This window comes from Halichoeres trimaculatus, unplaced genomic scaffold, assembly GCF_033239565.1.
Source record: "Halichoeres trimaculatus isolate MK-OKI-2021-1 unplaced genomic scaffold, fHalTri1.1 fHalTri1_scaffold_11, whole genome shotgun sequence".
Lineage (NCBI taxonomy): Eukaryota > Metazoa > Chordata > Actinopteri > Labriformes > Labridae > Halichoeres > Halichoeres trimaculatus.
In genome coordinates, this window is record NW_027437189.1 from 652,604 (window position 1) to 670,573 (window position 17,970).

At 41.1% G+C, this 17,970-nt stretch overlaps 1 protein-coding gene across 2 annotated transcripts in view; it reads right to left on the reverse strand.

Annotated features, from left to right (window-relative positions):
• The window catches only part of oprl1 (opiate receptor-like 1), a 106,267-nt gene that overhangs the window by 10,585 nt on the left and 77,712 nt on the right, over positions 1-17,970 (reverse strand). For both annotated transcript variants that reach the window (XM_074682377.1, XM_074682376.1), the window contains 2 exons: positions 17,668-17,850; positions 15,318-15,408 (listed from right to left, as the gene is read on the reverse strand). In XM_074682377.1, the coding sequence (XP_074538478.1) occupies positions 15,318-15,408; positions 17,668-17,850 (274 nt within the window). The remainder of the gene's footprint in view (positions 1-15,317; positions 15,409-17,667; positions 17,851-17,970) is intronic.

Consider the following 17,970-nt stretch of genomic DNA (forward strand, 5'->3'; position numbering starts at 1 on the left):
ACACACACACACACAAACACACACACACAAACACACACACACACACACACACACACACACACACACACACACACACACACACACAAACACACACACACACACACACACACACACACACACACACACACACACACACACACACACACACACACACACAAACACACACACACACACACACACACACACACACACACACACACACACACACACACACACACACACAAGCAGAGTTTCTGCTCCTTCTTCAGACACGTGTGTGTAGTTAAACTCCATGTGTCCTTTAAACATTTGTGTGTCCCTGGGCACGTCTGCTGTCTCACTGTGTTTCATGAGATGCTGTGTGTGTGTGTGTGTGTGTGTGTGTGTGTGTGTGTGTGTGTGTGTGTGTGTGTGTGTGTGTGTGTGTGTGTGTGTGTGTGTGTGTGTGTGTGTGTGTGTGTGTGTGTGTGTGTGCGTGTGTGTGTGTGTGTGTACCCTCGGGCCGTACAGCACTTGTCACAGAGTTTCCTGTGGTCGTGTCAGGAGGAAGAGGAGGATGAACCTGAGCACAGGTTGGTGCTCGCTGCCTGTTCCTCTGCAGAGGACGAGACGCTGAGGTTCACTTTGAGTCAGTTTCTGTTCGTGCTGCAGAGCAGATAACTCAGTCAGATAAAAACAGTCATTAACAGCTCCTCATGTCTTAGTGGACCCATCCAGGGCTGCTCCGGGCTAACACAGAGCCTGAGGGCAGAGTCAGTGTCAGGACCCCTTAAAGAGCCCCCCATAGATGATAGACGAGCCTGTGCTCTGTGTGTGTTCAGCATTAGAGGGACGGTACTGTGGTGGACCATTCAATGCTAACACGTCATTAACCACCCTATACAGCTCAGAAAATGTGTAACATCTTTTTATTTATCTCCATCAGGGAGTTAATGAGTAAAGAAAATGCTGTGCAGCCTGAGCTGGTCCCAAACCCCGAGCTGCCTTAAAGCTCGATATCAAACTAACGTCCTGTTTCTGTGGTTAACCAACCTTTATCAGCACCTCAGCCCCGAGTCATTCATTTAAACAAGGGTCTGAAACCTGTGGATCAATATTATCAATAAATGTTTCACAATTCCAGTATTATTTAAAAACAATAAAAAGTTTTTATTTTTTATTTGTTTTGTTTTGATTCATGAAATTAAATTGTTTTAAATTTATAAAATATAATTTTTAATTTTCCTTTTTTTAATTTTGGAAATTGATTGAAATTTTTGCCCAATTCTTACATTTTAATTTTTTTTTTTTCAATTTGGCACATTTTGGACATTTCAAAAATTATAGACATTTTTGGAAATTTATTACATTTTAATCCTTTGAAATTATTATTATTATTTTAGAATGTAATTGTTTTTTTGTTTTTTATTTGAAAATGTTATCACATTTTTGAGATTCAATTTTTTTTAATTTTGCAAATTATCTAAATTTTGAAATTTTAGGAATTTTTTCTTAACTCATTAAATAAATAAATAAATAAATAAATAAATAGATAAAAAAATTAGAACATGTACAATTTAATAAATAGAAAAAAATGAATAAATAAATAAATAAAAAAACTTTGTTAAGATAATTATTCACTACATTTTATAGAATGTTATAGAGTGTTTTGTCCAATGTGAGTCATGCTGAAGATAAAGTAGATTTTGTTTCTCCTGAATGACTTTGAGCTGAGCTGAGGAGAAACGGCTCCTATCAGAGTAAAAGTTGCAGACCCCGTGTTAAACGCTCTGTTTTCCCTCTGTGATAGATCCTAAAGCAGCGGGGGAGGTGACAGTGGCCTGAGGAGGTGACAGCAGCCTGAGGAGGTGCAGCACTTGTGCATCATGTATGTTCACACAGTCCCACCGTGTGATGTAGACAAGGTCAAAGTCCCGTGTCCTGTGACCCTCTGTCACCCTGAGGACAGATCGTCCCACTGCGTCACCTTCCTGCCTCAGGTGAAACCTGTCATGTGACCCTGGACCGTGAGCGCGGGTTGAATCTGAATCTGGTTTTTCCCTGACCATGAGTTTAAAACAGCTCCAACCAGCCGAGGGACGCAGCTTTATCCACTCCACCCCTCTGACACCGTCACCGTCAGCGCACTCTGCTTCACATTACAGCCAGGTTACATCACATCCTAACACACACACACACACACACACACACACACACACACACACACACACACACACACACACACAGCTAGACCATGGTGCATTAAGAACCAAACACAGACTGGTTTCATCAGGGTGGAGCAGGCTGTGAGCATCCAGCTCTGCTCCTCCACCTGCTCCTCCACCTGCTCCTCCACCTGCTCCTCCACCTGCTCCTCCACCTGCTGTGAGGACAAAAGGCTGAGACAGGGGCTAAGACTAAAACACAGGCTAAGGGCTTAAACACGAGCTAAAGACTAAAACACAAGCTAAATGCTAAAATAGGAGCTAAGGCTTGAACACAAGCTAAAGGCTAAAACACAGGCTAAAGGCTAAAACACGAGCTAAAGATTAAAATACGAGCTTAAGGCTAAAACCACCAGTTGTTCTGATTCGGTTTCTCGTGGCCCAGATCTGGACCCAGGAACAAAAACCAAAGGTGCTGCTGAAACTCTGACAGAACGTCCTGATGTTTGCGTTTTCTGTCGAGAGACTTTGCTTTGATATCAAACCACAGCGTCTTCACCTCAAGGAGAAGATGATTTTTTACCTTCTCTGTGTTTCTGTTTAATGAATCTCTCTTTGTCACACGAGGGGAGAAAAGAGCAAAGTGTTTCCACAGAGCAGGAGATGAAACAGTAAATAATCAGTTTGTAAACGTGTATCTGACCCGAGGGAGGGGTCGTTGTAAAGATGGCAGCAGCAGCTGAAACTACAGTCTGATTTAAAGAGCTAATATCACTCCAGGAGCAGAGCGACGATGGTGAAAAGACGAGAGGAGGAAGAAAGAAGAGAGATCATCTTTGAAACTGTTTGTGGATCCTCAGCACCAGCTCAGTTTGATCAGGGTAAATAAACGTGACCTTTCACCTTATTAAACTCCACGTACTGCTCCTTTAAGACGGCCAGCTCCGAGGAGACGCAGCGAGCCATCGGGATGATGGAGCCTGGCAGCTTTAATCATCCTCTGTCAGCGTAATGACCTCTCATTAGCATTTCTATTCTCCTCTGTGATTACTCCTTCATTAGGGTTTAAAAATAACAACAGGCAGCTCCCCAGGGAACACGCCCAGGAAACACGCCAGGGAACACGCTCAGGAACACGCCACAAAACACGCCACGAAACACGCCCGGTGTCCGATCTCCTGACGCCGTCATACCAAGGCCAGCGCTCCTCTATGAGCTCGCCGTTTAACCAGCGTGAAGCTGATCCTCACAGTCTGTGTGCAGGTTTCAACCAGGAACACGACTCAAAAACCAGCTACCACTGAAAAGCTCTCTGATTGGACGACCAGCCCTTTGAGACGTGACGGAGGTCCAGCCAGACTCTGATTCGTGCTCAGTGCACTGCTCAATAACGTGTCCAACGCTGCACAGGCGTCAGCTGCTGCACGAAAAACATCAACTGAAGGGTCTGATGAACGCTGGTCTGCTCTGACGGCACACAGAGAGCACAGAGAGCACACACAGAGCACAGAGAGCACGCAGGGAGCACACAGAGAGCACGCAGTGGGTGGAGGTGTGACAGCACAGACTCACTGCCATGATACACACTCCAACACACACTTCCTCCAAGTCTTTCCCCCGGGTTAGTCAGACCATCCATTAGAGGAAAGCAGGACACCAGATGATTACAGCCCCCTTCCTGCCACTGTGTCCTTGGGCAAGGCTTTTGACCCCAATTAGTGAGAGCAGCGTGCCATGACTTTCCCTGCAGCCGTCAGGTTATGAATCCACTTTGTCCCCTCTGCGTTTGCTGAGAGAAGAGCAACTTTTACACCACTGAGCATCAGCTGCAGCGCACCAACAGAGTAAGCAGAGGAAACACAGAGGAAACAGACAAAACACTGAGGAAACACAAAGGAAACACTGAGGACACAGGGAGGAAACACAAAAGAAACAGGAAGGAAACACTGAGGAAACACTGAGGAAACACTGAGGAAACACTGAGGAAACACAAAGGAAACACAAAGGAAACACTGATGAAACAGGAAGGAAACACAGAGGAAACACTGAGGAAACACTGAGGAAACACTGAGGAAACACTGAGGAAACACTGAGGAAACACTGAGGAAACACTGAGGAAACACAAAGGAAACACAAAGGAAACACTGATGAAACAGGAAGGAAACACAGAGGAAACACTGAGGAAACACTGAGGAAACACTGAGGAAACACTGAGGAAACACTGAGGAAACACTGAGGAAACACTGAGGAAACACTGAGGAAACACTGAGGAAACACAAAGGAAACACTGAGGAAACACTGAGGAAACACAAAGGAAACACTGATGAAACAGGAAGGAAACACTGAGGAAACACTGAGGAAACAGGAAGGAAACAAAGAGGGAACAAAGAGGGAACAAAGAGGAAAGAAAGAGGAATTTTGTATTTCTGAATTACCAGTGCTCTTTACACGATACAATAGGTCAAAATAAGGTAAATAGGGACACAGTAAACATTAAAAAAAAAAAAAAAAAAAAAAAAGGTTTAAAAAGAATATGTAAGCAATTAAATATCAGTAAGAAACCACAAGGACGCAGGAGGGGAAGCTTTTTAGGTCACTGGGGGCACTTTAGAGCATGTTTTTGCAAATTTTTTAAACCTAAAAAAAATATTGATATAGTTGCATTTTATTCAATTTAATTTTTTGAAATTTTTGCACATTTTATAAACTTCAAAATCCTTTAGAATTTAAAAATTATTTTGATTTAAAATTATTTCGATTTTTTTTTTTACAAATTTCCCTAATTAAAAAATATAAAATATTTGCAAATTAATTTAATTTAAAAAATAATAGCCATCACATGCACAATAAATAAACACTTAGAAAAAAAAAAGAATAACATCTCATTGAGATAATTACTGACCTCATTTCACAGACTCTTACACACTGAGTTATTTCATTTTGTGGCTCTGGACTGGCTTTAATCTGGATCTTAACCCTGCACTCACACGTGGATGTTTCTCATCTTTTCCCACACGCTGAGGCCCTGAATGACATTTTTTAATCTTTGTTACAGTGGGAGCTTCGTTATAAACCCTCAGCGTGAGAGCAAAGACTATCAGACAGACTCAGAGCGACTGATGCTGTGAGAGGCCGTCTGTGTTTGAAGAGGGAAACGTTTCATAAAGACAAACCCTGAGTGGACCTGGAGCTGTAAGTACAGCTGAGACACAGACGAAGAAGAGGAGGAGACGCGTGGAAGAAGAAGAAGAGGAAACAGTGGAGTGGAGAGGAGTGGGGCTGCACATGTTGCTGTGCTGCAGAGTAGACTAATAAAAATGATTATAGGATTAGGCCCTGGCTGCAGGCTGGGACTGGATCGATACCTCCCCACTAACCTCCATCCTCCTGCTGGCTGCACCGCACCACTCCATTAAAGCCCCAAACGGCGGATAATCAGAAACTAACTCATGGTCCTCTGGGGAGACTGTACCAGAGGGAGTCTTCCTGCTTTAACCTCAGCGTTAAGAGCTCTGACTTCATTATGTGCAGTGATTATTAAACAAACTGTGTTAAACTGATTTCTGGACATAAAAACAGGAAGATGCTGCAGCGGGGAACACTGATTGGCTCTTAAGGAGCATTAAAAGGACCAGCACGAGGAGGTGGCGTGCTCCGATCAGGCTCAGAGCAGGAAATCAATCCACACACACCATGAAGCCTTTCAATAACCTGAGGGGAGATCGATCCTGACGTCCAGCCGCCGGGGAGGGCAGAGACGACAGGAATGACAAGATTTCTCCTCCTTCAGCACGTCTGAGAGTCTGCAGCGTGCTGAAGGAGGAGGCGAGCTGGGTGCTGGTACCAGGCCTGAGGAGGATAAACGACGTCTACATCTGGGGATCACAGAGGAAACAAGGTCACCTCAGGATCCTCTGGTGGTTCCTCTGATTGGTTCCTCTTAAAGGTTCCTCCAAAAGGTTCCTCCAAAAGGTTCCTCTAAAAGGCTCCTCTAAAAGGTTCCTCCAAAAGGTTCCTCCAAAAGGTTCATCTAAAAGGCTCCTCTAAAAGGTTCCTCTAAAAGGTTCCTCCAGTCCTTCACCTGCTGGGTCCAAAACCCAACGTGCACACAGGTAGCTCAATCCCCGGTTTACTCATCTTTACATTAAAAAAGACTGAGTGTGGGGGTGGTAGGACTATCCAGATTTATTGTTTAACGATTTTAAATCGGGATTTTTAAAAAAAAATTCACTTTTTTTTTTTTCCAATTTTAAATCCTTCATTTTAATCTTTGTTTATTGGTTGGATTGGGACGAAGATGAGATGTCAAATTCCCCGAGTAAATCTTAAACTCTGACTCACATGTGATGTTCATTTTTGGGGTCTGTAAACAGTCTGTGAACACCATCAACATCGTCGTCATCATCATCATCATCATCATCATCATCATCATCATCATCATCATCATCATCATCATCCACCTTATTGCTCAGTCTGGTGTTAAAAACCAAACTAAAAACCACAAAAATCAGAACTATTGAAGAATCCAAATAAACCCTTATATTATGTTTGGGTCAAATTTGACCCGTTTTCAAGTTTAGGTTTGAAAAAAGGATCATTTACTTGTTTGTGACGCAACAAGGCTTCATCTAATCCACAAACACAACTTTTTAACACAACAAAAGAAATTTTCTACACTTCAGTAAATTTTGAAGGCCTCAAAAATGAAAAAAAAGGGACATCTGTGGTGTTACGAGTCAAAATGACCCGGCAGAGAATACTGACTTAATTTTTTATTTGCACTTGCTATTCAGAGTAAAAAGAGTTGGTTTAATGAAAAATAAAGTTATTTTTTTGCCTTCTCTTTAACATAAATCCATACGGGTCAGTTTTAACCTGCAACACCACAGATGTTACTGTTGTTATTAATGTTGGGTTAAAAACAAGAAACACAACTAATGATCTTCACTATAGGAAACAAAAAAGTGGTTTACAACAGTTTTTTTTTTTAATTAAAAACGAGTAGTACATGGTAAGATAAAGAGTATAGAGCCAAAAAATGTAACATTTTAAACATTGTTTACATGGATATGAATACATAATAAGTTAGCTATGAGGTGAAAAACAATAAAATTTGACACACGAACACCAAAGACGTCGGCAGCTTTCTGACACAACACAAGGGATAAACTCAAACCTGCATCTCAGAAATCGTTAGAGTCGAACCAGGAGAAAAAGATATGGTTACAGCTCTGATTCAGTGTTCCTGTAACAAACTCCAGAAATCTTTTGTCTTTAAATAAGGAAATAAAGTCTAATGGTCCCAGCACAGGGCCCTGGGGGACCCCAAGAAACTGTCGTGGTGTAGAGTCATATCTTTATTACAGATGGGTCCTTTTCACATTTTAAACAATACATTACCGATGCCCGGTACCTGGTAACCGGTACACACCAAGTTTTGATAGTTTTGTGTGTTTATGTGGTAATAAATGTTAATATTTTAAATAATAAAATCTCTTTTTTTTAAATTTAACACATCTAATCTTCAGTATATAACCTTGTGACAGAAAACCCTGTATGAAAAACACTTGATTTGATGAGAAAAAACGATTGAAACTCTCTCTCCAGGCAGGCAGACAGGACATCTTGAAATAAGAAGGTTAAATCTAAAATTAAGCAGATCTCTGGAGATTTAAAGCAAGAGGAAAAACTCATTTCAAATGGAAATACCTCCAAACAAACTCCCTGAGGCACATTTAAATATAAGCAAAAAGAGAGGAATCTAACGTGACTCTTGTCTTCCTCATTCTGGTAAATGAAGCCAAGAGAAAAGGAAAGTGAAACTTCCTGTGTTTGATAGATGTTACAGTGTTTAATGAGTCTGCTGAATGTTGTGTTTCAGCTCTCTACAGCTCTCTGAATGATCTGTTGTGTAAACAGAGCTGTATAAATAAACCTGCTGAGTCATCTGAAGGCACAGTTTCATCGTTTGCTGCCGTGTTTCTGAACAAATCTCATCCAAGGTCGTTTGGAGGTCGCGAGCGTCGGTTACTGTAGAAACTGAAGAATTGTGTTGTTGGCCTTTTTAGGAGAGGAGCTGCCATCTGTGAGCGTTAAACTCAAACAGAGAATCAGTCACGACGTCCCCGCGCTGCCAGCATGATCACATCTCACACACACACACACACACACACACACACACACACACACACACACACTGATCGTCACAGCCCTATAAGGCTCTGCTCGGAAACACAAACTTCATCTGTGGAGAGAAATCCGACCCTCTGAGCGACTCCTCCATTTATACACCACCGTAAATATGTGAGCGTGTGTGTGTTTCACTGAAATATGAGCGTGCTGCAGAGAAATGATGTCACACACTCACACACACACACACACTCACACACACACTCACACACAGCAAACAGAGACAAAGGACCCAGCTGGATCCACTCAGCAGGAGCTGATAGGAAGATACAGGGAGAGAAATGAAAGGAGTCTATTTCAGACGGAGGAGGTGCTCTGCTCCTCCATCAGGTGCTGTCAGGTACGGAGATCAGACTTTAACACAGTTTATAAACTCAGCTCTGACCCTGACCTTTAATATCTGTCTGATCACTTTAAAGAGGGGTATCTGTCTGATCACTTTAAAGAGGGGTATGTGTCTGATCTCTTTAAAGAGGGGTATGTGTCTGATCATTTTAAAGAGGGGTATCCGTCTGATCACTTTAAAGAGAGGGTATCCGTCTGATCACTTTAAAGAGGGGGTATCTGTCTGATCTCTTTAAAGAGGGGGTATCTGTCTGATCTCTTTAAAGAGGGGTATCCGTCTGATCACTTTAAAGAGAGGGTATCTGTCTGATCACTTTAAAGAGGGGTATCTGTTTGATCTCTTTAAAGAGGGGTATCCGTCTGATCACTTTAAAGAGAGGGTATCCGTCTGATCACTTTAAAGAGGGGTATCCGTCTGATCACTTTAAAGAGGGGTATCGGTCTGATCACTTTAAAGAGGGGTATCTGTCTGATCACTTTAAAGAGGGGTATCTGTCTGATCACTTTAAAGAGGGGTATCTGTCTGATCACTTTAAAGAGGGGTATCTGTCTGATCACTTTAAAGAGGGGTATCTGTCTGATCACTGTAAAGAGGGGTATCTGTCTGATCACTTTAAAGAGGGGTATCTGTCTGATCATTTTAAAGAGGGGTATCTGTCTGATCATTTTAAAGAGGGGTATCTGTCTGATCACTGTAAAGAGGGGTATCTGTCTGATCACTTCAAAGAGGGGTATCTGTCTTTTCATTTTAAAGAGGGGTATCTGTCTGATCACTTTAAAGAGGGGTATCTGTCTGATCACTTTAAAGAGGGGTATCTGTCTGATCACTGTAAAGAGGGGTATCTGTCTGATCACTGTAAAGAGGGGTATCTGTCTGATCACTTTAAAGAGAGGGTATCTGTCTGATCACTTTAAAGAGGGGTATCTGTCTGATCACTTTAAAGAGGGGTATCTGTCTGATCACTTTAAAGAGGGGTATCCGTCTGATCACTTTAAAGAGGGGTATCTGTCTGATCACTTTAAAGAGGGGGTAGCAGTCTGATCACTTTAAAGAGGGGTATCTGTCTGATCACTTTAAAGAGGGGTATCCTGCTCCGACAGGTTTAACTTATTCCCTGCTAGTGACGTCTATAGATGTCGGGTTGATTTCAGCCGTTCTGTTGGAGTGAATGATGTTTTCAGCGAGGGAGGTGGGGTCTGGCGGTGCTCGTTTATAATTATCAGGCTAGTTAATGACCGTGGCTAAGAGATGAGCAAAGACAAAAGAAGAAGACGTGAGATAAGCGTTGATACACGCTGATCTATCAGGAGTTTACACAGTCACAGAAAACTTTAAGATGCTCTGAGAATGTCTGGCAGCTAATACGCTAATCTACGGTGGCCCAGAAGGGCAATGGGAAAAAATATTTAAATAGCGCAAAATAAATTTGAGAAGCACTATATAATACACAATACATTTCACAGAACAAAAATATATTTCAAAAAACACAAATACATTTCACAGATTGAAAAAAAAATCACGGTTCACAAAAAAAAAAAAAAAAAAAAAAAAAAATCACTGATCACAAAAAAGGTTTTGCCCATTACAAAGTAATTTCACGGATCACAAAATAAATTTTAGGGATTACAAAATAAATCTCACTGATCATAAAATAGATCTCACCGATCACAAATAAAGTTTCATCGATTACAAATTAAATTTCACTGATCACATAATGAATTTTACCGATTACAAAATAAATCTCACGGTTCATTAAAAAGTTTTACCCATCACAAAACAAATTTCACTTATCATTGGATTGGTGAGATTTATTTTGTGATCCGTGAAATTTAATTGAGGATGGGTGAGATTTATAATTTGATCCTAAAATGTATTTTGTGCTCAGTTACTTTAATTTGTGATCTGTGATTTTAATTTGCATTCTTCAATTTTTTTTTTTTTTTTTTTAATATATTTGTGGTTTGTGAAATGTATTTGCGTTTCTGAAATTTATTTTGCGCTTTTGAAATATTTTTTCCCATTGCCACTCAGGGCCACCGTACTAATGGTGGAGCTAAAGTACTAATCCTGGAAGTTCAGACTGAGCATGTGCAGAGTTTTTAACCTCTACAAATTCATTTGTTGTAAAAATCCCTGAATCGGTCTGGAGCCAGGTCAAACTGTAACGGTCTCCTCTAAAGGCAGCTTCATCTTCATCAGAATCTTCATCAAGATCTTCATCAGGATCTTCATCAGGGTCTTCATCAGGGTCTTCATCAGGATCTTCATCAGGATCTTCATCAGGGTCTTTGTCAGGATCTTCATCAGGATCTCCTCACTGGTTCCTGATCCGTTGGATGTTTGGAACTTAAACACCAAGGTCTGCCTGTAGCCCCGCCCCCCTTACAGGTCTTCAGAGAGCTGGGCCAATCAGAGTGGAGGGGGTGGGTGGAGCCTTAAAGAGACAGCAGCTAACTCATCAAATCACTGGCTCTCCCGTTTTACAGGTGCTCTTAAAATTACCGTAAATCCTCAAAAATTTGGGCCTAAGAAAAATGTTAACCTGCTCCTTAACGAAGAAAAGACAAACTTTAAATTGATATCCAGGGTAATTTCGTACTGCACAGGAATCCACCTGTAACAAAGCTCCAATCCAAGGTCACAACTGAAGCAAGCTCATTACCGTAACTCTTCAACTATTTGGGCAAGAAAAAAAAAAAATCAGTCTGCTCCTGAAGAAGAGAAGATGAGCTCTGTGGGAATGATGTTTGACTCTCTAAAGGACAAACTGTAAAACAATAAACAGGCGTTAAAGGGAATAAGGGAGGAGCAGACTAAAACTCTTTCCTGTCGTTTCCTGCGCGCTCCTCATCAGCTCTGAGCAGAAACATGGTTTACTCTGAGCTGATGCTTGAATCCACTCCACAGTTGGTCTTCAGAGGCTGAAACAATCACTTTACATGAAGCTGGGAGACGCTGAGCCTCTCTATCACACCTTTCCTCACCGATCACAGCGTTTATTAGAGAGGGATTTCTTCAACAGCCGACAGCGCAGACGTGAAATTACATTTGGACTGATGTCTGATTCCTCCTGGCTGATGTTGTAAAATTTTCATTATCAGAGGATGAAGAGTGGAGACGGAGCGCCTGCTGATTACTGCTGCTGCTGCGTGTTTCTGTCAGCCGCCATCAGACCAAAACCTTTTCATGTTCATCAGCGTGTGAGAGGTTTGATAAGCTCAGGTTTCACTGGATTATACCAGAGACGTGGTTTCTTCATGCTCCAGTTTGTCTTTATGTCTAAAGAGGAAAACCACGTACAGGAAGACAGCTGACCAACCACTGTCACTGTTTCTGAAGATACACCAAGAGACCCATCGTATTCATCCTATATCTCTATTTTGTCTGCTTAGCTTTTGTCCTAGAAACTTCAAACTTTGGACAGTTTCTCTTAAAAGGCAGAACTTCTGATGTCCCTGAGTTCATTTGTTTATTCCCAATGATTGTGGAGTTTGGCATCGAATGGTCAGCGCAACCAGATTGTGGCCTTGAAGACTGTCTACAACGTCATGAAACGATACAAGGAGACTGGAAATACCAGCAGTGAGCCGATCCCTGGAAGAAAAGGTTCAGTCTGGACCAAAAGGGTTGTTGAGATGCTGAGGAAGAGGATCCAGAGGAATCCTCACAGGAGCATGAGGGCAACAGCAAGGGAAGTGAACATCTCAAGAACTTCACTGAGGAGACTCCTCAAACAGGATCTCAGACTGAAAGCTCCAAAAATCCAACATAGATGACTGATTTCAGTCACTTCTAAGAAAAAACAGCTTGACAGGAGGAAATGATGCTGCAGGAGATCCAGCAGCACTTTCCTGGCTTCTGGGACAAGACCATCTGGGCGATCTGGTCTATCCTGGAGAGGGAGGTCTGAAGAGTATCTCACAGCAGTGTCAGCGCTTTGAAGACAGCTCTGATGAAGTCATGGTGAAACTTGATGCAGAGACAGAGCCAGGTCGTCTCCAGGCTGTGATGAAGGCAAAGGGCGGCCATGTTTGGATGTAAATCTTTTTGGTGACAGAGAATGAAGTGTATAAACTGTGTTAATGTTTGTTATGTTTGTCTGCAAGCATTTTTGGGTAGAGCAGGAAAAACAATGGGTGAATCTTTCTGGCCCACCCTGTAGGCTCCACCTGAGCACGGAGGGTGATATCCACCTGAACCCAGACCCAGGTCTGCGGGACCTGAGCGCTGCCTTTGACACAGATGACTGGGATCCTTTTACGGAGGTTAGAAACCCTGATGGGGGTCTCTGGTTCAAGTCCTGTCTTCAGGTATTGGTAACTGTGTCTTAGACTCTGACTTGTGGGGTTCCCCAGGGCTCAGTGCAGGGACCCCTATCGTTCAATTTTTACAAGTTTATTATTATTATTATTATTATTATTATTATTCATTTATTCCGTTTAATTTTTACGTTTACTATTATTATTATAATTATTATTATTCATTATATATATATATATATATATATATATATATATATATATATATATATATATATATATATATATATATATATATATATATATATATATATATATATATATATATATCATAATGATAATGATTATTATTATTATTATTATTATTATTATTATTATTATTATTATTATTATTATTATTATTATTATTGTTGTTATTACCTTTTTATTTATTCATTTATTCCGTTTAATCTTTACATGTTTACTATTATTATTGTCATTATTATTATAATTATTATTATTCATTTATATATATATATATATATATATATATATATATATATATATATATTCTTCTTATTTATTTATTTATTTTTAATATTTTACTTTTAGGTGTAAAGCATTTTGAATTGCTCTGCGTACAAATCCGGCTCTACAAATAAACTTGCTCCTCTTTAATGAGACTCCCTCTGTGACTGCATGACTCATCCCAGGCTCCTCTGTTCCTCTCCCCCTAAAATATCCAGTTTGTTCACAGTACGTCAGGTTTCACAGAGAAAGAAAAATGGCAGAGCTTCATTCTTACCCACAGAGTAATAACGGAAACATGGAAGGCTTCAACATTTCCTGAAGGAGTCAAACAAAGCGCTGATCACCAGCCCAGGGTATCATCATGAATGATAAGTGTCAGAGAAGCGTGCTCTTTTAATAAATCAGCTCGCTGACCCGCTGCAGAGAAAATGAACCTCCTTTCTGATCGTTCCTCCAGCTGCAGCGGAGGAGGGAAACCTGCTGCTGGAGGTGAAACCCTGAGAGATTGACGTCTCATTAGAGGAAATGGAGTTCAGCGGTGCATACCAAACGGGTCGGCTGGAGTCAGACTTTCTAATAGACAATCTAATTACTGAGCCGAGCCGACGCTCCATCAAATCCCCGTACAGTACGAGTCCTCCAGGTACCAGCTCCTCCTGGAGGAGGGAGACGAGCTGAGCTGAAACAATAACACCATCCTCCTCCTCCCTGCTCTGTGAGCGGTGTGAGCGGTGTGCCCGGGCTGCAGGTCACAGAGTTATTCATCCAACCGTCTCAGTCCCTTTTTTCCGTCTGCTCAGAGGAGGCCGGGCAGAGCTCACTGCTGTTTTTCAGATGAAAGGAGTCCTGATCTTCTTCTTAACTCTACTTTTCTTTGTTCAAGAAAACTTTTCCCATGATGCAAAGCGACACAGTAATGTGTTTATCTGTAGTTATGTAGAGCTGTTGTTTAAAAAGTGACAAAAATCAAACTTTGTAAATCCAGTCTGGTCCAGTTTAATGTCCTGCTCCCGTGAATCTGCATTTCTGACTTGAGCTGCTTCAACTTCCTGACTTCATTTTCACTCTAAAATGTTCACAAATCCTTCAAATATTTGTGCGTAACTTTCCTTTAAAATCTCTTCAACAGTTTTTCAGGTTTTAATCTTTTAGCAACATGAAGTGTTTTGGTTTGATGCCAAAGCCAAAGATTGTCCTCTTTGATCAGAAATTATAGAGAAATCTGTTTTTCCTCTGGTTGACTGTAGCATTATTTCTTTTTTTGTTTTTCTAACCACTTTTTTTGGCTCACCGTGGTGTCCACATGTTAGTCATTAGAGGCGTAAAAACTCCTCGCTGCATTAACCAGAGTCTGACGACACTGATGGAGCATCCTTTTCCTATAAGGAAATCCGATAAGGAAATTCAGACCGATGCTTCCACCATAAATCCAACTGTTCATCAACTTTCTCAGACTGAAGTTCAACAGCTGCAGCCTAACAAGCAGGTTACCATGGAAACCTCTCCTCTCACCCAGGACAGTCCAAACAGAGAGTCCTCAGAGAGCCTTTAACAGGTTACGCTCCTCCTGAGGTCGCTGAGTCTGAATCAATCCCTGCTGTAAACATGATGTACAGAAGGTGTTATGAGCTTTATCTAATGAATCACTGCTGAGTTTGTGAGAGAGTTTGTGCTTTGTGTTCGTACTCTGAGAGACCAGCAGGTCAGGACACTCGTTTACTTTAAACAGTCAGGTCAAAACAGTGAGTAACAGACATCTTTGATGATCGGAGCTTCAGGAAAAAATGGTTTCCATACATACACAGCTGTGTGTGTGTGTGTGTGTGTGTGTGTGTGTGTGTGTGTGTGTGTGTGTGTGTGTGTGTGTGTGTGTGTGTGTGTGTGACTTACTGTTATGCTCCTGCTCCTCCTCCACGTTTCCAAGGACCATGGCGGGCACCCCGAAGGCTGAGGCCAACACCCACACGCAGATATTCACCACCTGAACAAAGAGTGAGGGAGGAGGGTTAGCTTCAAGCTAACGCAGAACAAGAGGGACGGTTTACAGCTCCTTAAAAAGATGATTAAACTTCCTGTTTGCTTTTAATAACGTGGTCTCAAACTGATTATAGACCAAGGGTCTTCAACCTGTGGCTCTGGACCCTCATGTGGCCCTTTGACTCCTCTGCAGTGTCTCCTTGTAGCTTTAAAAATATTCCTGAAATAAAGAATAGTTATTTTTCTTCCAGAGGGTATTGATGGTTAAAGACACTGACACTAAATAAAATCCTGTGTTAACATTTAGTTGAACTAAATCTTCATCCCATCTGTCAATAAAGCCTGCATTTTTTTAAGTTTTGATCTTTTTTATTTGTGTTTTTTTCCCCCTAAATTTTACACATTTTTGAGATTTCGAAAATGGTTGCAATTTTTTGCACAATTTTCACATGTTTTTTTTTTTTTTTTTTATTTTAACAAATTTGGAATCTTTCAAATAATATGTTGATTTTTTTGGGGGAAATTTCCGATATCTAAAATGTTATTGACATTTTTGAAAAATATTTAAATCTTGATAATTTAAAATTTTTGCATAGGTTTAAAATTTCATAATCTTTTGAAATGTCTATATTTTTCAATTCAATTAAAAAAAAATCTGAAAATTTCAAGAAAAAAAAGTAATTGTAATTTTTTTGAACAAAAATATTAAGATAGCTTGTGCACATTTATTTAAAAAGTTATCAAATTTTGGTTATTTAAAATGTTTGCATATTTTTAAAACTTTAAAATTTTTTGAACTGTCTGCATTTTTTTCAGTTACAGAAACAAATATTTGCAAAAAAATTTGAGAATAAAAAAAATTTAAAAAGCACATGCACATTTTTTTTAAATTAATTAAATCTTGGTCATTTGACATTTTTGCATATTTTTAAAATTTCAAAACTTTTTGAATTGCCTGCATTTTATTCATTTTTTATTTAAAAAAAACCCTGAAAAATTCAATTAAAGAGAAAAAGATTTTTTTTTGAAAATACAAAAAAATATTAGGATATCACATGCACAATTAAAAAAAAAGAAAAAAATCAAAAACCTTGTAGATAATTATTCACTAGATTTTATAGAACTGTATTCACTGTTTTGTCCTGATCGGGAATTTCATTAGTGATAAAGTAGATTTTGTGGCCAGTTAAGACCCTGACTAAATGGCTCCTACGACAGTAAAGTTTGCAAACCCCCGACTGTATATTAAAACAGAGTTCCCTGGATGAAGCCAAAAAATTCTAGAGCTCCCCCTAGTGGCAGTCTGCAGTACAGGTGATAAATGAATGTCCATGTGTCAGTTTTTCCTGTTGTTGGACTGTTAGAGGTGACTGGCAGCTCTGTTGACCTCTGCAGCTCCTGAAGCGTCTACAGAAGAAAATTAAAGAGGAGGAGACACAGCGACAGTCTCTCCTCTCCGGACTTCATTAGGCACATGCCCGTCTTTACTTTCTGTTTCCTGTTTGCTTCCTAACCTTTAAGAATTATCTGCTGGTTGTCCTGACCTGATTATAAAGCTGTACATTTCTCTGTGAAACATTTGTCTCCAGCTGAAACCAGCCCCAGACGCTGCCTGAAAATATCTGCGAGCACTTTATCAGATCGCTGCAGCTTCCTCTGGAGTCTCACAGGCTTCACAACTTTCCTCATGCTCGGTTTTTACTCCCCGAGACCTGAACGCAGACTTTGAAGTGTGAAACTGGTGCAGCTCCCTCTTCAAGTTTCTTCATATCGTTACGCAACAGGAATCTCTGGAGGATCTGAGCGAGGAGGATTACTGGGCTGAAAACTGTCAAACCCACATCATCTGCTCTGCTGTTGTCGTATTTTTCTCTGCTTGAACGTCACTTAACCGCTTCTGAAGGTGTCATCACAGGACGGCTGTTTACGCTCAGAGCTGGAGAAAACGCTGAAACGGCGCTGAAACGGCGCTGAAACGGCGCTGAAACGGCGCTGAAACGGCTCACTCTGATAGTTTCTTTGTTCAACGTTTCTGCAGCACGGACTGTCAGGTTTCCTGCTCTGAACTGTTTGTGGTTTAAACAGCGTTTCATTAAAACGCTGCAGCATTCAGATGGTTTAACATCCCTCTGCTTAAAAACAGAGTCAGGATTCAGCTGAAGGTCTGGACCAGGTCTGATCTGGAGCTGAACGTCTAACCCTGATGGTTTTAGGACGACTGACGGAGGCGTTGCCCTCAGGTGGAGCGGCTGAGCGGCCGTACCTTGGCCTTGTGAGGCGTCCTCATGTCCAGCGCCTTGACGGGGTGACAGACGGCCACGTATCGGTCCATACTCATCACGGTCAGGGTGAAGGTGCTGGTGAACATGTTGTAGTAGTCGATGGACACCACCGCCTTGCACAGAGCGTTCCCAAACGGCCAGAAGCCCAGGAACACGTCGGTGCCCTGAAAACCAGAGAGGAAGAAGCAGCAGGAGAGAGACAGACACAGATCTGCTCAGGAACACGCTCTGGACGGGAAATTATGCAACAAGGTGGTGACAGATTAGAGCGGGGAAGCATGAAA